Source organism: Sturnira hondurensis, unplaced genomic scaffold, assembly GCF_014824575.4.
Source record: "Sturnira hondurensis isolate 20B ecotype Veracruz unplaced genomic scaffold, ASM1482457v3 Scaffold0021214, whole genome shotgun sequence".
NCBI lineage: Eukaryota > Metazoa > Chordata > Mammalia > Chiroptera > Phyllostomidae > Sturnira > Sturnira hondurensis.
The window spans coordinates 7,194,810-7,216,255 of record NW_028093845.1 but is presented as its reverse complement, the minus strand read 5'-3'; the positions used below and the strand labels follow the sequence as shown (position 1 = coordinate 7,216,255).

Here is a 21,446-nt window from a genome sequence, read left to right as displayed (position 1 = left end):
CTCACACAGACTCATCCAAAACACATCTCCAGACACTGACCCTGGTTCCTGCCTAGTACAAACCTTATTAATACACTGTTGATGGTTGCATTAACATTTACAGGCACTGGCTGAAATTTAGTCATCATAGTTATAAATAATAATCTCGGTCATCATAAATATGTACATCATTTTTAAATAGCAAGTGCAAAAACTCATGTAATATACTATATACACGTTTTAGAATAAGAAAATAAGCTTTTCTCATCTCATGTTTTCTTGTACTAATTTTTCCCAGAAATAGAATGATTCGCTTTTTCATTTGTTGCTATTTAAAAAAGAAGTTCTTCCAAAGATATGCACAAACCCATAGACATAAACGACAGTGTGGCGATGGCCAGAGAGAAGCGGAGGTGGGGAGGAAGTGGGCAAAGAAGGGAAAATGGGGACATCTGTAGCAGCATAAACAATAAAACAGTACCAAAAAGTTACAAGAGGCACAACAATGGGAAGTTCTCGCAACCATTGTCTCTTTGGTCTCAGCCTTTCCCCTCCTCTCTGCTCAGTGACGGGTGCCCACTAAGACAACAGCAGGGGCTGCAGGGAGCAAAAGAAACTTATTTCATTAGTGAGACACGAAACCACGGCATTAATGCCACTTTGAAGCTCAACTTTCAGGGATTTAATACCGTTGTTCTTTAACAATAGAACTTGGCTCATTTGCTACTTAAGACATGATTATTTAAGTTTAAGTTAATTGGCTTCCTTACTGTGCTTTAGGGCTTTAGGCTCAGAAAATTTCTATTAGAAAAATCTAATTTGTTTCAAACTCCTGTTTCTAAATTTTAGAATAATTAAAATGCTCTGGCATTTTAATGCTCTGTAGCAAAAATCATCTCTAAATTACAGCTCAAACTAGTGAATCTACTAAAGATGCAGATGACACCCTGAGAAAAGGGCTCAACAGCAGTTCAGGAGAAGGCAGGGAGCTGCAGGGCAAGGTGACCAGGCAGGCCTCTCAGTGGCTGAGGAGAGACTGGGCCACTCCTGCTACTTTTCTTGAGGTCTCTAGTAAACATTTTAAAATGACGTATTTTAAATGTTTATATGAAATCAAGCAATGCTTTTGGCACACAAAATGCAGTGTAACAGGATCGAGCTGCTCAAACTAACCAAGGGTTAACAATGCTGTGATTCTTGCTCGGAGCCCCGCAGGCTGCAGACCCCCGTACCAGGCTGCGACTCCCAGGCTGCGACTCCCTTACCGGAACAAGGCAGACAGGGCCTGCAAGGGAAGACTTTCAGTCTTTCCCTGCGTCTCAATGACTATCAGCATAACCTTATCTAGAAATAATGTTAAAATTCTTAACTTCAAGCTCTTCTCGAAGAGGAGGCGCCAGGCAAATGATCCCTCTCACCCTTCCTTGACAGGCTCCAATCTCATTTATTCACTTAAAAAACTTTTTTTGTGTGCTTCCTCTGTGCCAGGCACTGCTGTAGGCATTGGAAATATATCAATCAAAAGAATTTTTAAAAGGACAGAACTCCCTATCTTGTGGAGAGTACTTCTAATGGAGACAGACAACATATAATAAATATAACAACTAAACATATAGTGTGTTAGGAGGTGATGTGTGCAGAGAAAAAATAGAATAGTGTGGGGGGGAAGTAGGAGTCCCAATGAAAGATGGAAATGTGCAGTTTAAATGGGAGAGTTAGGGTAGGCCGCACTGAAGTCACGACCCTGAGCGAGGCAGCAAAGAGAAGTGAGTAAGCCCTGCAGGTATCTTTGGGGAGAGGAAGCAGGAAAACAGGAACACCTACCTGACCCCTGTGTACAAGTTAGAGAATGTGCTCCTCCACCCACCCCCAAATAGTATTGGCCATGTTAATTTATCTGAGGAGAAAATTTAAATTATTATCCTAATAGAAAGTGAATAGGAAGTTAAATGAAACAGTCATTCCTGGCATGACAAAAGAATTAAATAGTTATCACTGGCTATTTTTTTATTGAGGAATAATTTACATACATTATAATAGTTAGGAGTGTACAATATAATGATTCAATATTTGTATATATTGTGAAATGATAACCAAAATAAATCTAGTTAACATTTACCACCATACATAGTTACAGAATTTTTTTTTCCTGGTAATGAGAGCTTTTAAGATTTACTCTTTCAGCAACTCCAAATATGCAATACAGTATTATCAATTATAGTCACCATTCTGTATATTATGTCCCCATGATTTGTTTACATTATAAATGTGAGTTTGTGCTTTTTGACCTTCTTCCATTCCCCCCTCACAGAGAACAGATCTGTCCTCTGCCACTACGGGCCTGTTGTTCTTAGATTCCCCGGGTAAATGAGGTCACATGGTATTTGTCTTTCTCTGTCTGACTTCATTTATCATAATGCCCTCAAGGTCCACCAATGCTGTTGCAAATGGCAAGATGTCATTCTTTTTAATGACTAAATACACACACACACACACACACACATACACACATATAAAATGCTGCACCAACATGGAGGTACATGTATCTTTTCAAATTTTGTGCTTTCATTTTCTTTGAATAAATACAGCAGGTCCTCCTCCCATAGTGTCATTTCATATAACATTGTCTTGTTATGTCGTTGATGAGATGCTGTAGGAACTTAACTCTTATTTGTATCAATTAGCCTAGAGTAAAATTGATTTAATTATGCATCGTTTTGCTGTAGTTCCAAGAACCTATTGATGACATTAAGTGAGGGCTTACTGTACCCAGAATTGAAATTGGTAGATAATATTGTAGCTCTATTTCAATTTTTTGAGAAATCTCAAAAAATGGAAAAAATACGGTTTTCCATAGTGGCTAAACCAATTTACATTCCCACTCGGAGTGCCCAAGGGTTTCATTTTTCCACATCCTCACCAATACTTGTTATTTCTTGTCTTTTTGCTAGTAGTCATTCTAACAGAGTTGAGGTGATATCTCATTGTAATTATGATTTATGGTTTCCTGATGATTATCTTTTTACATATCTGTGGGCCATCTGTATGTTTTCTTTGGGAAAATATCTGTCTAGATTCCTTGCCCATTTTTTAATTGGACTGTTGGGAGTTTTTTTTGTTTGTGTGTTTTTGTTTTTTATTTTTTCTCTTTGCTACTGAGTCATTTGAGTTCTTTATATATTTTGGATATTAACCCCTTATCAGATATAGGATTTTCAAGTATTTTCTCCCATTCAGCAGCTGTCCTTTTTGTTTCGTTTTGGTTTCCTTTGCTGTACAAAAGCTTTAGTATGATGTAGTTCCACTTGTTCATTTTGCTTTTGTTACCTTTGCTTTTGGTGTCAAATCCAAAAAATTGTTGCCAAGTCCAAAAAATTGTTGCCAAGACTGATATCAAGGAGCTTGCTGTGTATGTTTTCCTCTAGGAGTTTTATGAATTCAGGTCTTACATGCTGCTCTTTCATTTATTTTGACTTAATTTTTGTGTATGGTGTAAGATAGTGGTCCAATTTCACTCTTTTTCTTAGTGTCCAGATTTCCCAACACTACTATGAACCCCACAGAATAAATAAAAAGAGAAGAAAAGACAAGCACATCGTCATAAAACTCATGGATGTGGGAGGAACTCTGTCCAGCAGAGCTCTCCTGGCCGCCACAAATGAGAAATGAGTCATCCTAGACACAATCTTACTGTTCCGGCGGGGAAGGGGGTGGCGATTCCCTTCAGTGGGGAACACCCTGAGCCCTTCTCCCAAACAGCTTTTATTGGGAATGGTATGTGTAGGTGTATACAGTATAGATGGAAATCTCATCAATCAATGTCAAAAGGCTATGGTCATACAAAAACAGGTATTATCTATACATAACAACGGAAGGAACACAGAGATTTGTCAAGGTCAGGGTCTGTTAGTCATGCTGATGCCAGAGGGTCTTTAAGACATGTTTCATGAGATAAGGAGTTTATTTCTCTTGCCTTGAACTTAAACATCCAGTTTATATCAATGGGGTTATGCTAGGCATAGCAGACTTCAAAGGACAAAATGTACATTTCAGGCCCGATTCCCATGGGAACCCTCAGTATTAGAGCCGGGTTATGTCTGCCACCTGCATTTTTACCTGGTTTACCAGGGAGACTTTCCGGGGAGACTTACTAGCCCCTTTCAGGACTTTCTCTCACGGGGCTACAGTCTGCAAAACCACACAGAGCGATCCCCAAAGAATGGAAACCAAGTCTAAAGAGATAATGTTGCTAAAGACAGCCAGGAAAAAATAAAAAGACAAATCCCCTGTAAAGGAACAAAAGAAGAATAATTTCACATCTCAATAGACCATAGAAACCAAAAAAAACAACAAAGTGGTATTTTCAAAGTACTGAAAGAAAAAAAATACCCAGCAACCTTGAACTTTATGTTTAGCACAGTAGAAGCTATTGGTGTCTCACACCTCAGTCCTTCTGGCCAATTTTAATTTTGACTTTATTTGGGATCAACTGATTGGTAACCTTAATAACATCTTCAAAATCCCCTTTGCTGTGCATGATTATGAGAGTATCACCGTGGACAGAAGTCACTGGGACCATCTTAAAATATGTAGCCTTCTACCTACCACACATACTCTATCACCCATCAGTTCTACTGCTAGGTATATACCCGGGTGAAATATATACACTACCTTGACCAAAATACATGCTCTGCAGTGTTCAGTTCACAGAAGCACTGATCATAGCAGCCGAAACTTGGAAACTACCCTGTGTCCCTCAAGAGAACAGTGGTATGTTTGCTCATTGGGAATCTACATAACAATAAGAATTTAAAAAATATAGATGAATATTAAAACATAAAGTTGAGCAAAGGATAATTTTTATTCATATATCCTTATGCAAAAGATATTTTTATTTATATATAGTACAAAAATTGATAAAACTTATCTATGGGTAGAAGCCAGAATGATGATTACCCTCAGAAAAAGGGAAAGAGAATGGAAAGAGACATTAGGAGGCAGACAGACAATATTGTCTCTTGATTTAAATGTGCTCAGTGTGTGGAAATTTATGGAGCTGTATTCATATTCTATATGTGAAGATTTTAAATTACTGCTTCAAATAAATCTCAGAAAAACCAAAAGAATCTTCACACAAACTACTAAAAATAATAGAAGAACTTATCAAGATGGCTAAAAGTAAAATAAATATACAATTGCATTTCTATATACCAGCAACAAAAACTAGAATATATAGTTTTACATATAAATATAAATTAAAATATTTAAACACCACTCACAATAGAATCGGAAAATGTCAAGTACCTAGAAATTAATCTAACAAAAGAAATGTGAATCTCAATAGAAAAATTATAAAACTTTGTTAAGAGGTGTTAAAGAGGACTTAAATATTCAGAGAGATGTACTATATTCATACTTACATAAATTCATAACAAAAAATGTCAATTCTCTTCTAATTAATCTAATGCAAATGCAAACAAATTTCAGATTAGCTGACTCTAAAATGTATCTGGAAGAGAAAAAGGTCAAGAATTTCTCTTCTGAAAGAGAAAAACAGGTAGTGCTATTCACCCTTCCAACATTTAAGATTTGCTAAAGGATTCAGAAAATGCAGAACTGATAAAAAAAAAAAAACTGACCAGTGGAATAGGAGAGAACCAAAATAAGACCCGTACGCATATGGAACTTCAGTACTTACCCAACTGGCAGGAAATGAAAGACTATATAGTAAATAAAGTTGGAAAAAATAAGGTTGTACATATAGGAGGAAAGAAAAGTGTTTCCCTAACTGACTCTATACACAAAATTCAACTCTAAAGACTTTAGAGTCATTGAAGACTAAAGACTTTAAATCATTGGAAAAGATCTTATAGACCTTACAGCAGAGAAGCATTTTTAAAGCAAGATACAAAAAGCACAATTCAGAAAAGATAAATTTGACCACATTAAAATTATTAACTTTTATGAAAATCCCTTAAATAAATGAATTTTAAACCTCAAAACTTCCCAGCCCAAGGCAGAAAAAATTGAGGTAGGTTCATCTTGTTTCAATTTCACAAAAGTTCATAAAATATTTACTAAGTGTACATAGAAATTAATGAACAGAGAACTAAAAGAGAGACAGATTAATCAAAACAAATGTGGTTCTTTGAAATGTTTAATAAGATCACCACATCTCTGGCAAGACAGATCAAGAAAAAACGCAAATACAGACTGAAAGAGAAGAAAAGTCACATTACCGAACTGGGTTAAGGATAGTAAAGGCAAACTGTGACCGTGAGACCACTGTTCTAATATACTGGGGTGGAGAGGAACACAGAAAGATAGGCGAAGTCCATCACAGTGCACTAAGGGCTCCCACCACCGGTTGTACTCATCTACACAGCAGTGTCTCTAGGAATAAAAAGAATATATTGCAAATGTATTCATTTGTTCATTCATTCAAAAACTGTGTTTGATTCTCTATTTTGGCCTCCAGATCAACTCCTGGTACAGAGATGAAAGGGATTCCAGAGGACAAAAGTTTGAGGACTGGGAAAAAGAGGAGTAACTCACTACTGGGTCAGGGGAGAAGCAGCTATTTTGAGTCCACAAAGGCAAGGGTATAAGCTGAGCCTTCCATCTGGTGTGGGGACAAAGATGGCAGGGATATGAAGCATGATGCAATCAGCAGGCCTCCGTGACATCTTTCTTCAGTCACTTGCTTGCTTTCTCACCTCAATAGTTGCACAGAAAACCTAGAAGGAAACTAGAGTGACTACTGGGATGTTCTTTTCAACTCCTCCCTTCTGACTCCCTGCAGCTGGCTCACAGCTGCCTTCCTCACTGGACATTGCTCTCAGCTGCAGGAAACTGCCTCACCCACCATCTGGGGGCCGCCAGGAGAAGGAATAGCTGGTGTGAGAGCACAGAGGCCTGCTCCCTCGCCTGTGTGTGATACCTATGAAGAACCATCCTAATTCCACACTGCCCTGTTGGACAAGCTCAGTTGCAAATGCATATGGGTCCCCTGATTCTACCGCCTTCTGGTGTATTTTTTAAAATTATTTCATTTATTTTTAGAGAGAGGGAAAGGGACGAAGAAACAGGTGACAGACACAGATGTGAGAGAGAAACTGATTGGTTGCCTCACGTTTGTTACCTCCCTCCAACCGGGGAGGAACCTCAACCAGGTGTGTGCCCCAACAGCGAACCAAATCCCGACTTTTTGCTTTGCAGGGTAACACCCAACCCACGGAGCCACACGAGTCAGGGCAATGGGTATGTTTTTGTTTGTTTGTTTGTTTCTTAAGATTTAAATAATTTATTTTTAGAGAGCAAGGGAGGGAGAGAGGGAGAGAAACTTCAATGTGTGGTTACCTCTCACGTGTCCCCTACTGGGGACCTGGCCTGCAACCCAGGCATGTGCCCTTAAGAGGAATCCAACCGGGACCCTTCAGTCCTCCAAGGATCAAGGTCAACGGGTGTATTTTTTAAGAGCACTCCCCAATATACCTGCATGCAAGTCTGCTTCCAGGGAGCCTAATCTAAAAGTTTAAAGGACCTTTTTAGCATTCTTCCTTTGAGGCCAGCCAAACTTCTTTACTTTCTTGGAGGCCATGAACCCCTTTGACAATACAGTAAAAGCTAAAGACCCTCTTCTCAGAAAAATACACACAGGCACTTAGTGTAAATGTTTACATACTATTTTAATATTTTAGAGTTTTTTTTCTTTCTCTCATCTTTAAGGTTCAGTTCAAACTTTACCACCCATTTGAAGCCTCAAGTAGCTCTTTGTACATAATCATGAGCTTAGCCACCATTTATTGGGCACTTACTCTCTTACAAGACACGTGCTAAGTAGGTGCTTTAACTTCATGCCTTTCATCTTGACATAAGGGTAGTTACTAATATCTTTCTTTTAGAGATTTAAGGACTTGCCCAGCGTTAACACTGCTAATAACTGGCAGATACTGAGTTAAAACCCCAATTTGTAAATCTTATGCTTTGAATGGCAAGAAAAAAATGAGGAAAAGTTGAAGACAGTAATTCCTCAAAAGTCACGTACTTAGTAATGACAGAATTGGGATGTAAATCCAGGTCTAATCCCCAAACTGGAGGTCTTTAGGTTACATGTGTCACGGCGACCTTAGAAACGAAAGATAGTGATTTTTGTCTTGCCTCTGCCCTTCGCAGCTCCTTTGCCACTTGCATTTGTTTCTAAGCAACTCCCCAACGATCTTCACGTGGCAAAGTGCGTCTTTTACACAAGGAGAAGCAGCAAGCCGGTTGCGTACAACGTGGCGGCGCTGTACCTCCTCGTCCATGGGGGAAGGCTGTGTTTTCTCCGTACAACATGGCGGCACCCTCTCGCCACGCCTCCGGTTCTGACGTAACCTCCTGTCGTGCTCAGTCGCTTGCGCCCTTGAATTCGGAAGCGCTTTCCTCTTCCTCTTCCGGGGACGGTGTCATTAGGTATGGTTGCCTTTTCGTTTTGCTTGTAGTTACCCCTGTACAATCGGCCGCCATCCAGGGAGTTGCGGCAGCCGAGATCCATCAGACACATTGTTCTGAGCTGACGTGGGGGTAAAGGCTCCGGAGGAAGGTTGGTGGTGAGCAGGTCCCCGGCTCTTAGCTTCAGACACCCCTCCACCCTAACCTCCGGCGTCGTGAGGGGCTGGACCTCACCACCCCACACTTGGCCGCTTGTGAAGACCCGCGTTTGGAGACCAACGCGGTTTGTGGTGCGGCTGGTTGATACCCCGGGAAATGGCGGAACGTTTTCGTACTGAGGGCGGCGTGTTAACACTGCTCCCGTGCATGTTCTCGGGCTCGTGGACGGCGGATGACCGACATGTTCCAAACAGACATTCCCCTCCTCCCCCCAGGCCAATAGCAGAGAAGAGTTTCTTTTTAATGTGTTAGAAAGGGGTTTTCGGTCGCCGCTTTAGAGATGCGAACGCAGCAGTGGCTGACTGGGTCACTCACCTTGGCCTTCCGTTTAGGTTTTGTTGTGCAGCAGGTGTGTTTTAGGGTAATGTTAGTAAGGATCCTGTAATAATCAATGCAGGCTGTGTCAAATACCGCGGCTGTGATGAATGAAAATTCAGGGTAAAAAAATGAGGCCGATTCAAGGCTTGCTTATGTTTTCTTTTTACCTTGTGTAATTCACTGAAAAACGTAACTCATTCATGTAAATATTGGATTGGTCCAACGGCTCTTTTAGTTTTTTCCTTGCCATGGTTCTAATAGTATTTAGTTGAACTTCATGGGAAACAGTTTTGTTGGATTGTATTGTGACAGCTGTCATCAGCGTATGGTATCACAAAATCAAATTTGTTTTTTGTGTAGTTACTTTAATTTGGAAATGGAAGAAAGTATACATTTTCAGTGTATTATGCTATGTTATTTCAAGAAATGTAAAACGGCAACTGAAATGCAAAAAGAAAAATAGTTTAGTGTATGGAGAAGGTGCTGTGACTGATCAAATATGTCAAAAGTGGTTTGCGAAGTTTCTTGGTATTAATTGACACTTTGGCCAAATAAAAATTCTTTGCTGTGGGGCTGTCTGATGCATTGGAAAATGTTTAGCAGCAGCCCCGGCCCCTACCCACTATAAGCCAAAAGTGGGAGATAGCTGACATACTCAAAATATCAATAAAGTTATTGGTAAAAAGAAAAATGTGTATTTTATTTTACAAAAAAAAAAAAAACTACACAGATTTTTCTTTTTGGCCAACCCAATATCTGTATAACCAGTTTCCTAAGTGATACCTGACTCCGTGTTAGATGGCTGGCACTTAGGTTGAACTAGGTGCTGCTTTTGGGGCAAGATGAGCATCTGCTGTGCGCCAGGCTAATGTAAGTAGTTTCAAAAAAATGGACCCTTTTCATAACGTAACTTCATTAAGGATATTATGGATAGGGATAGTGCATAAATTGCACAACGCTGTTTTGTTTTGAAGTGAATTATTTCTGCAATGAAATTTTATTCCTTCTTAATTTAGGTATTCACAATGGTCCAGCGTTTGACATACCGTCGGAGGCTGTCCTACAACACAGCCTCCAACAAAACGAGGCTGTAAGTATTACTAAGTTTAAAATACGTGTTGTCATTTACTCTGCAGAATGCTGAGCTATCGTCTGTTCTCTCACATTCTAGGTCCCGAACCCCTGGCAATAGAATTGTTTACCTTTATACCAAAAAGGTTGGGAAAGCCCCCAAATCTGCATGTGGCGTGTGCCCAGGCCGACTTCGTGGAGTAAGTGAGCCTGTTCTGGAAAAGTTAACGGGTTGAAGTTTTGAGTATTAATTTCTGGTATGGGAATGGTGAAGGAGTGGTCACCATTAGGGGAGGAGAGAAATTACTGAACTTCCACAATCCAGACCTGGTAAGAAATAGATTTTCTTTTAAAGCCAGTATGACAGATAAACAAATGCTTTTCGCATAAATCAGTATACCATTTCCTTTTGTAACCTAGTTTAATGTTTGCACCTACCACCTTCTAAAAAAAAAACGGCACAATTTCTGTTTCTGTAAAAAGTATCACAAAAATAATCTAAGCATTTTCTGTATGCAGGTTCGTGCTGTGAGACCTAAAGTTCTAATGAGGTTGTCTAAAACGAAAAAACATGTCAGCAGAGCCTATGGTGGATCCATGTGTGCTAAATGTGTCCGCGACAGGTAACTGTAGCTCCTACATCATATGGGCTTTCTTAGGCAAGTGTGTGAGTCCAATCATGCATGCTATTTCCTAGAAGACAGATGAAGAAAATCATTTAAACAAAAGTTGCATGCTTATAGACTAGGGATAATTAGCACTGTACAAACTAATAAATGATATTAGTTCAAAATAATTCATTAGGATTTTGGCCACCTTTATGCTAGATGTGGAAATTAAAATGACCCTGGTTTTGTGAGGGAGGCAGGTAAGAAACTTGATTATTGGGGCGTTAAGGTAGATGGAGAGTGGGAAGCATTACAAGTAGAAACAAAGTAGATGTATGTAGTTCTGGTGTGGCTGGAGCAGAGAGTAGAGGGGGCTGGTAGACAAGGAAAGGGGAAAAGTCCCAGACCATGAAGAACAATTTGTAGCTTGATTCTTAAAAATGAGGGAAATTGATGAGTTTAAGAAGGGCAGGAGAACCTTCGGTGTGCCAGAAACTAAAACTACAGCAGGATGGATGGTGAAATCATTCTTTCAACAAAAGGCGAGTAGTGCTTGGAAGTTTCTGTAGTTTGTGAGAGCTAATGAAATGACACCCTCATTAAAACCCGGAGGCTGAATGGGAGAGGTTGAGGTGGGGGGCTAGGTCTTCTGTATGGAGAAGGTGCTGTGACTGATCTATGTGAAAGCAGCATAGACAAGAGTGGAAGTGGTCGAGTTTATTATGGTGGTAACATTTACTTGGATTTTTTTCCAGTTTAATAGTGTTTTATTTTATTTTATAATTTTTAAAATTTAATTCTTGTTCAAGTACAGCTTTCTGTCTTATATTCCCAGCCTTACCCACCCCTCCGCCCCGTGCTCCCCACCTCCCTCCCATTTCCACCCTCCACCTTAGTTATTGTCCATGTGTCCTTTATACTTGTTCATGTGAGTCCTTCCCCTTTTCCCCTGTGATTCTCTCCACTCTCCCCTCTGGTCCCTGTCAGCCTGTTCCGTATTTGAGTGTCATTGGTCATATTTTGCTTGCTTGCTTGTTTTGTTGTTTAGATTCCTGTTAACGGTGATATCATATGGTATTTGTCTTTCACTGCCTGGCTTATTTCACTCAGCATAATGCTTTCCAGTTCCATCCCTGATGTTGCAAGGGGTAGTAGTTCCTTCTTCCTTTCTGCAGCATAGAATTCCATTGTGTAGATGTACCATAGTTTTTTGATCCAGTCATTGACCGATGGGCATCTAGGTTGCTTCCAACTCTTGGCTATCGTGAATTGTGCTGCTATGAACATCAGGGTGCATAGGTTCTTTTGGATTGGTGTTTCAGGGTTCTTAGGATATACTCCTAAGAGTGGAATTGCTGGGTCAAAGGGCACATTCATTTTTAGTTTTCTTAGAAAATTCCATACTGTTTTCCATAGTGGTTGTACCAGTCTGCAATCCCACCAACAGTGAACTAGGGTCCCCTTTTCCCCACAACCTCTCCAGCACTTGTTGTTTGTTTCTTTGTTTATGATAGCCATTCTGACTGGTGTTAAGTGGTATCTCATTGTGGTTTTAATTTGCATCTCTCTGATAGCTAGCGATATCGAGCATCTTTTCATGTGTCTCTGGATCCTCTGTATGTCCTCCTTGGAGAAATGTCTGTTCAAGTCCTTTGCCCATTTTTTAATTGGGTTGCTTGTCTTCTTTGAGTGGAGTCGAGTGAGTTCTTTGTATATTTTGGAGATTAAACCTTTGTCTGAGGTATCATTGGCAAATATGTTTTCCCAAGCTGTTGCTTCTCTTTTTATCTTGACACTGTTTTCCTTAGCCTTGCAGAAGCTTTTAATTTTGATGAGATCCCATTTGTTTATTCTTTCCTTTATATCCCTTGCTCTAGATTTTATTTTCAAAGAGAGGGAGAGAAACATCAGTGTGTGGTTGCCTTTTACGTGACCCCCACTGGGGACCTGGCCCATAGCCTGCGCTCAATCCACTGAGCTATACCAGCCAGGGGTATTCAGCATTTTTATAATGAATACTGTTGTTGGTTTTTGTTTTCTTTGGAAGGAACCAAGACTTGTTGCTTAAATTCATACAGCTGGTAAGGTGCAGCCCTGGGATTTATTGAGACCTCACTTTTAACCCCACTGACTATATTAAATTGTCTCCAAAGACCTAAGTGGGCAGATTTGAGAGGTGACGGGTCTTTACAAGTGAAGAAGGTGGTTCAGAACACTAGTCTGCCTGCACTCTATTCAAATAGTTCTGTAAAGCGGTCTGGTCAAGTTTCTGAACCAGATCTGACACTAGCCTTTGCAAACTCATTTTGCCTTTTAGGAGTTAAGTTCTAAGGGGATGGTAAGGCATGCTATGTGAGTACAAATATGTGATAAATACAGGGCCCAGCACAAATAACACCCCCCCCCTTTTTTTTTTTTTTACAAAACCATAAGCATGTAATTCTGAAACATAACAATGTCACACTCAAGCACACCAAATGATATTTTAGGTGAAATGTTCAAATTAAAACTAAAAATTACTGCACCCATATTATTACCCTACCAGTCACACTTAAGCAGGCATTACTTCTGCCAGGCACTGTATAACTCCTGTGAGAACTTAACTCTGAAGTTTGAGAGGAGAAATTACTTGCAAGTGGCTGGGAATCTAGGAATGGCATTTAAGGTGGAAACCAAGAAGTTGAAAGGGCACTGCAGGCAAAGAACACAGGTTTGGTCTGGCACACTGAGGGTATGAAAAGAATAAATGAAATTGGAACAGCACGTTGGAGGTGAAAGGGTTATACATTTCCAGCAAGAGTTAGCTGGCCCTTTACCAGTCTTCTCCCCAGACTTGGGCAGTCATGCCCACGTGGGGACTTTTATTAAAAGTGCTCAGGCTCCAGCTCCTGGAGAGTTGAGTTTGAATCTACAACACAGCATTTGGATTAGCATCAGCTGTCAGTGAGTCTGCATGGTCTTTGCATTATGTAAGTTCAGGGAATTTTTAAGTGTCCTGAGTAAGAGTGGCATCGGTCACATATCTGTCATGTGATTGCAGCAGGAATCCCAGGGTTTTGAGTCTAGGTTACTAGGTATCCAGAGGTACCAGTGGGGAAGGTCAGTGGGACAAGGTTCTGTGGGGATTAAATGAGTGTTTTGGCTCTGGAGGTAACTGATGTAACAAATAGTGAGTGCCTGCTCTTTGCCAGGTCCTATGTATTAGTGACAGTGATTGATAAAAACATACTTTCTCTCCAAATCGAGAGTCAAAATATCGAAATTGCAAATCCTTCTAAATTTAATCTTTATAAAAACCCTGCGTATGAACTATGTATGAAAGTATTCTGTGCTCTATGGTGGAGAAGGTACCTTGCTCAGGATCGCAATGATAGATTTGGCCTTGGACATTCAGTCTCTAGAAGCCCTGCTCTTGATAAAGTACCTCTTGCTAATATCTTCTACCCCTTCATTTTGGTGCCCAGCACATAACTCCTTCCGGTGTCGTTACTGGAAATTTTCAGTGATGCAGTTAAAACATTTTAAGACGTTCTACGAATCAAGTAGTGTCATTGGCCCTGGATGCTGATGAAACACGGTCAGATGAAAGCTGCTACAGCAGCAGAGAGCAGTCTGCTGTGGGGGTGTTTTTAGAGTTTATCGTGAGTCCGAGGGGGAGGGTGGGTGCTGTGGCAGAGAGAAGAGTTACCTGCTTTGAATGCCAGTGCAGGGAGCCCGTGGGCTGAAAAGGCCTGTCCATATAATTTCAACTTTCAGTTTTCATTTATGGGTTTTATTTACTTTTCTGAGTGTCTTCCCTGATAGCTTTTCATCATTCTTGTGCTTTTCCTGCCTTTGTTAAGTCAGTGTTAATTGGGTTTTAACTACAGTTCATATTTTCCTTTCTAGGATCAAGCGTGCTTTCCTTATTGAGGAGCAGAAAATTGTCGTGAAAGTACTGAAGGCACAAGCACAGAGTCAGAAAGCTAAATAAAAATGAAGCTTTTTTGAGTAATAAAAATGATTAAAAGGCTTGTTCTGTTGTGTTGTAATTTGTTAGTATACAGGTTAGATAACAGTCTACATCTGGGGACCCTCAAATTTCTAACTTTTTACTTTTTCCGAATGATACTGTTAGAGAAGAGCAGCTGGGTCTGGCTGCCCGCCTGTCACAGCCTCTGGGCCACAGGTGGCAACATGGGCTGAATCCAGCCTGGCACCTTGTTTCTACCTGGCAGCAGCACAGAGCTCTGTGCCCCTGGTTAAGGGGCAGTTACATGTATACAGTCCTAAAAATTATTTCAGCCCTTTGAAGGCAACAATAGGCTGTTGTGGCCCCCCCCCGGTGAAAATGAGTGGCACCCCTGCTCTAGGCATAGCCCCAGAGGCAAAGGTTTGGTGGTGAAGGAAAGGAGTCTATCCACAAAGGATTACAATTTTGGAATAACAGCTTTCCACATGCATTAGTCACTTAAACTGTTCAGTTAAGGCTGCACTTCAACCCCGTTCTATAATTCCTGTTTATTTAATTTCTGTAGGGTTGGTTTACAAACTAAATGATAAAAAAGCTACACATTATAAGAATAGCAGGCTCCTGCCTCATGTTCATCTCTAGATCACCTGCCACCTTCGGCCAGGCCAGGCCAGCCCAGTCCATTGGGAAACGCAGGCAGTTGCCCCAGGATCATCGAGGCAGAGATCTCGCTCCAGCCTGAGAGCCTGGCGGTGCTGCTTTTGTCCCAGATCTCACCCATAATTCCATGCACTTGGGAGGCATTCAGCTTCTCAGCCAATCCCATCTGGAACCGTTGCCTCTGCAAACTCCTACATCCTTTACCTGCTCCCCATTGATCTGATCAGATTTCTGTTATCAAGCAGTGATTTTTTCCAACCTTCTCCATCTCATGGCACACAAAACGAATTACTAAAATTGTGGTACACCAAAAAACGTTAACTAATTTTTGCCAGTGACAAAATAGGTGTGATTTTGATTGACTTACAAAAATATATTAAACTGAGTGCCTATACTTCTATATAAGGATTAACCAATCAGGTGCAGCCCTATGCACATGACCAATAAGATGCAACTGTTACATGACCTGTATATTTATGGTTCAAGAAAGGGCATTCACGCTAGATACTATTGTGTTGGCCGTTGTCACTTTAAAAGAAAAGAGGCCAGTGCCCCTGAGTAATACTAGTTAGGTATTGCATGTTTTAAAATCCTGGCAGCACACCTCAAAATCACCGTAATGAGAAGTCAGTGATAGAACTTTTTTATGGTAACAAAGTTTGAGAAGTGCCCTTAGAGCCGAAGGTCTCTGGGTACCTCTTGGATCATTCACATAGCGGCTCCTTCACCAAAGTGCGTAGGACAAAGACCACAGTGTTCAAGTTGGAATGGAACTTTTTACATCATTAAATCCTCTATTTCCTTGGTTTATTTTTAAAATGGTCTATTTTGGAGAGTGAAACAGCAATAACTGTGTACAAATCCCTATGTCTAGTGAATTCAAATTCAGATTTATGTTGGGCCTATAATGCAAATCAGAGCATTAGAATAATAGATTAGAATGTTAAGGTATATAGGACGGGACAAAAGGAGATTTACAGTTGTTTGTATAGAAAATTACACAATAATAGGAGAATGAACTCTTACGTACTCACAGCTGTAAACCTACTTTTGCCCTACCCTGTATTTTCTCTGAACTATATAATACTGTTTCTGATAATTTGTAATAATGCAAAAGTATATAAAGATTTGAATAGTTCCTTCTTACAGTGCTGAGACTGCACCAAGCATCCACACAAGTATTCTACATGCAAAACTTCTTTTGAATTGTCGTCCTCCAAGACCATTTTTTCAAGCCAGGTCAAGTTTACTTCTAATCTCAAGAATAAAGAGAGGAGCCCCCAGGCTACTTGCACAAGCCAAGAAATCTAGAAACTCAGCTGAAAATTTCTGTAAAATTTGACCCTTTCCCTCTAGGCATTGCTGTTGGCCTGATGTTTATACGGGGGAGCATTTCCTCTTTATAATAAATGCATTACCTTTTCTCTAAGGAAGGAAAAAGGCAGAACTCTTCCTTCCCTCTTGAAAACTTCATCGCACCACACTGTCAGCTAACTTCTTTGGTTGATTTTTTATTAACATTTTGCGGAAGAGTAAATTGGCTAGGCTGGCATTTGAACTGAGGCAGTTAAATATTTTTTTAACAATATTGATAGCATCTCCATAGTGATACCTATTTGCCAGGTGCCTGACACATCAAAGTGCTTAACATCTTCATTTCGTCTTCCCAACGACCCTGTGACACCTTTGTTATCCCCATTTTATAAATATTACACAGATGGCATGGTATTACCCATTAGAATTTTTGCTCACGTGTTTAGGGAGTTGAGATTGAATGATGCTCACCCCTAATAAACCACACACAAGCTGCTTGTGTGCAGTTTAGCCCAAGAAATGCTTTAGCACAAGAAACGATACCAAGGCCCCTATTTACATTGATTGCCTCAGGTGACTGAAGTCTGTCCTGTTTCCCCCAAATGCCTTTCCACTCGGATTGTTAAACAACCAGGACAATACAATTATTCTGAGTAATGTTTATTCACAACACAAAAAGATTTTAATAGATATGTAATTGAAAAGCATTGGATTCTGAGGTAGATTAACAGGTCATTTCTCCATGACTTAATGAAGCCGATAGAGACTGCATGGCTCTGCTTCGTGATCATGTAGGGTGTTTGGTATAACAATCTAAAAGTTGGTACTTTTAAAATAACACTCAAAAATGACTTAAAATTTATATTCAGTTACTTAATTGCTTTGTAAATGAATCTAGTTTTTGAAAGGCTTGAGATGTAATTTTTAGTAATAGCCTTGGAGGGAAAGCCTCCATTTGTCTGTCAGGGCTCTTCCCACCGCGCAAAGTTCCATAAACAACATAACTGAACATGGGCTCTAGCGTGAGGACTATCGAGTTTCAACAAAATAAACGGGTTAACTTCGAAATTCGAGAAAACTGAAGCATTAAATTTTCAAAGAATTCTTCATGTTAAATGGTTTAACCTTTTCCAAATTGGAAATGTTTTCACTACAAACATCTTTGTAGACAATTTAGAAAGTGTGGGAAAGGAATGAAAAAATATCCCCTTTAATTTCAGTATGCAGATAATCATTTTTAACAGTTTGATGTCTTCACATTTTGTTTGCTAGGTGTAAGACAGACATTTTAAATCAAAATTGGGAGCATGGCTAATATATAAATTTTCAACATTCTTTCTACTCTTAACCCCTATGAACCTACTTCTTTTGAAAAATTCTTTCAGTGACTCAATGCCATCAAATCTATGTGCCATAATTTACATATTCCCTTTCTTTTGAATATTTGGGCTGTTTCTAATGTTTCTCTACTTTGACACTTGTGAGCATTCTTATACATCTAGTTCATTTATGCTTTTTTTAACTCATAAGCTGGCATTAAAATACAGTACTTCAATAGTCAAGTTTAATTATTGGGGTTACAGTGATGTCTCCTAAGTGTTTTAGTCTGCTTAGCTTTGGTAACAAAGTACTGTAGATGGGGTGGCTTGAATGACAACTGTTTATTTCTCACCATTCTGAAGACTGGGAAGTCAAGGTGCTGGCAGATTCAGTTCCTGGTGAGGGCCTGCCTGGTGATTTGCAGAGCCGTCTTCTTGCATCCTCACATGACGGAGAGCACACAGAGAAGCAAGCTCTCCTGTCTCTGCTCTTACAAGGGCAGCAAAGCCATAAAGAGGGTTCCAACATCATGACTTAATTACCTCTCAAAGGCCCCCACCTCTTAATATATTGAAGATTAGGGTTTCACTATGTGAATTTTGGAGGAACACAAGAATATATAGCACTAACACATTTCATGTCCATAACAGTAAGGAGGGGAGTTGTGCCCGATTAGTGTCCATTTCTTCACCTGTGTTAGTCTAACCACTTATGTCCTTGACCACAGACCATACTTCACCCTCCCTTTGCTAATGCTCTCCACCTCCCTCTCTCACTGTCCAAGTCCAGTTCTCTCCTCTCACTCCAACACTCACAGGGGTGCAGAGCTTGTGTCGTGCTGGGCAGTTGTAGAAAACCATAGTCTGGTGTGAACATAGTGCCAGTTCTGTCCAAGTGACCAAAATGGATTCTGCACTATTCTAGGTTTTGATTTTATTTTTCAAAAAGTTTTTATTGAATCCAGTTCTGTGTGTATGACTTGAAGTATTTTTGACAGGTTCTTAAAAAGACATGTGAATGTAGTCAGTGGTTCCTTTTTAGAGTCTAATGTTTCTCCTTCCATTGAATTGCTTATAGAGTCTATTGAAAAAATGTGGGATGGGGGGTAAGGAGAGTGTTTCACCCTTAAAAGCAGAAAATATTCATATATTTAAATAAGTAGATCAAGTTTATTTTCAGCAGTGTAATAACACACACTTTTTACCCTAATGATTTGGAGCTTGGGCTCCCAGAACTTTGACGGGGAAGGCTGTACCCAGCTCTAACTGTCAACCATTTTATCCTAGTAACTAAAATCACATGCAGGCACACCTTACAGACATTGTGGCTTTGCTTCCCAACCCTGCCACAATAAAACAAATATCACAATAAAGCAAGTCACACAAAGTTTTTGATTTCCCAGTGTATATGAACTTATACTATACTGTAGTCTGTTAAGTGTGTAATAGCATTATGTCTAAAAAAACTACACATACTTTAATTAAAAAATACTTTATTGCTCAAAATTGCTAACCATCATCTGAGCTTTCGGCAAGTCCTAATCTTTTTGTTGGTCAGTCTTACCTTCAATTTTTTTTAAAAAATGCAGTATCTGTGGAGAGCAACAAAGTGAGGCACAATAAAATGATGCATGCCTCTACCAATCTCCACAGTGCGATTGTGAAGCAGGCTGAACATTATGATTTTCTCTAAGTTAGATGACTTACTGCTGGTTAAAGGTCCGTAATGACTAGATATCACCGATACAAGCAGTGGTATGTGGCGCCTGCTCATCCTGAGTGTCAGCCAATTGCGAGACTCCCTTTCCAGCTCTGTGTTGTGATGTCAGGTGGAGACTTTGAAATCGGCATGGCGGAAGTATTTACACTTGGGAAATCAGCAAACGTTCTTTGTGAGTTTTTTTTCCTAAAGGATAAGATTCACAGTATTTCTAGATCAAAAGACGCTTTCTGATGTCTAAGATATTAGCTACTCAATTTTGAATAAATTGTAAATGTTTCTGGTTAATTTGAATGATTACATATTTTGGCCATTCATTTACATTCTTTTATAATTTGCCTTAGCTCTCCTTCATCTACTCAACAAATATTTATTAGAAACTACTATGTTCCCCAAACTGTGCTGCTGGGTGAATATTAACACAACTGTCAGCAGAGCAGACTCTTACCCTGCTCTCATGGTATGTGGGGAGATCCTGTTCAGCAAGGGTACAAATACGTCTTTAATTGCACACGCTAGGATAAGAATCATAAAAAGAAAGCACACAGTGCTGTTAAACAGTAAGAATGGAATCTCCCGGGAAGTTAAGAGAGGCTTTTCTGAGAGAGTGATATTTAAGCTCAGAGCAAGAACAAACACGTGTTTGCTCAGTGAAAAAGAGGGAGAGCATTCCAGACATAAGAACCAACAGGTGTAAATGTAAGAAACAGATTCTTTTTTTAAAGTAGTTCGTGCAACCCAATTCACCCTCAATATTTAAAGCCTAATTAATCTGCCATGTGTAGACAAATTGTTAATCACTGAGAAGGTGTGGGGGCAACTTTGCCAGCAAGTCCCCCCCCCACCCCACCCCACCCCGGTCTACCACGGATGAAAGTAACACTACCAAGACATGATCTGCTTGGAAAGGAGAGGTGGCCAATCTCTCAGAGGAGATAGGCCAAGAGCCCCTTCCTCAACAACTTTTATTGGGTTATAATACACAGGAATACAGGCGACAAGGATCAAACAGTAGATAACATTTGAGAGAAATCTGAGGGCTCAGCCTGAGTCAGTGTCTGTCAGGAAAGAGGCTTGCAGAAACTTTGGGAGACATACTCATTTCCTGCTCAGACCCTTAACATATGAATGAAAGCACTCTTAGCAAAGCAGGTTTCACAGGACTTTAAGGAATTCTTTCTCATGCCTGATCACCCCAGATCCCACTCTAGCTGGGTAAGAGGATGCACCGCCTTCCCCATCACAGGTTTTCAGGCTTACGTGTATTAGAGCCCTTCTCCCAGAGGACTTGGGGACTCAGGCTATGTCAAAATAGCTGGGGGGTGAGGGTCCATCACTCCCTCTTTGTTGCAGCTCCCCCCTCAAGTCCTTGCATGATGGCCTCCCAAGTGATTGTATCTGGCTTAGGTTGCCCCCTCTCTGAGGGGTCTTACCCATCTCTGACTAACAGACCATGTGTTGGGGGCAGGAGATGAAGCAGAAGCAGCGTTTGGTACCAGAGACAAGCTTCATCTCCTTATAGCTCGCATTCTGGATGTCACTCACTCAGTCTTAGCCATGGGGGCCAGTTACAACTCCTGAAACCAGGCAGAGCAGTTCCCAATAAGAAGGAACATTCCTGTTAGCAAATAGCTTTCAGTCACCTATAAGGCCTCCAAAGATCTGTGCTACCTTTTCTTCCTAAGGGAGACCAGTGAAGGAGAAGCTTTCTTAAACTTTTTATTTTAGTTAGGAGCAAAGACATCCCCTCTACTCTGCATTAGAGGATATTTTTTAATTATACAATCCCCTAGATAGGGAGGAAAAGATCGAAATTATTGACTGACTTCCTCAGCTATGCATTCAGCTTCTAT

The 21,446-nt window shown here is 40.2% G+C and overlaps 1 protein-coding gene across 2 annotated transcripts; it reads left to right on the top strand.

Annotated features, from left to right (window-relative positions):
- The first annotated feature begins 6,600 nt into the window (after positions 1-6,600).
- On the top strand, positions 6,601-14,640 carry RPL34 (ribosomal protein L34). Of its 2 annotated transcripts, none has more exons than XM_037031917.1 (5): positions 6,601-6,604; positions 9,966-10,039; positions 10,121-10,220; positions 10,540-10,643; positions 14,517-14,640. In XM_037031917.1, the coding sequence occupies exons 2-5, from the start codon at positions 9,975-9,977 to the stop codon at positions 14,599-14,601; spliced, it is 354 nt and encodes a 117-aa protein (XP_036887812.1). In that variant the 5' UTR covers positions 6,601-6,604; positions 9,966-9,974; the 3' UTR covers positions 14,602-14,640. The 2 variants fall into 2 exon arrangements, with proteins under 2 accessions (XP_036887812.1, XP_036887811.1); XM_037031916.1 differs by lacking the exon at positions 6,601-6,604 and adding an exon at positions 8,409-8,433.
- Positions 14,641-21,446: the final 6,806 nt, after the last annotated feature.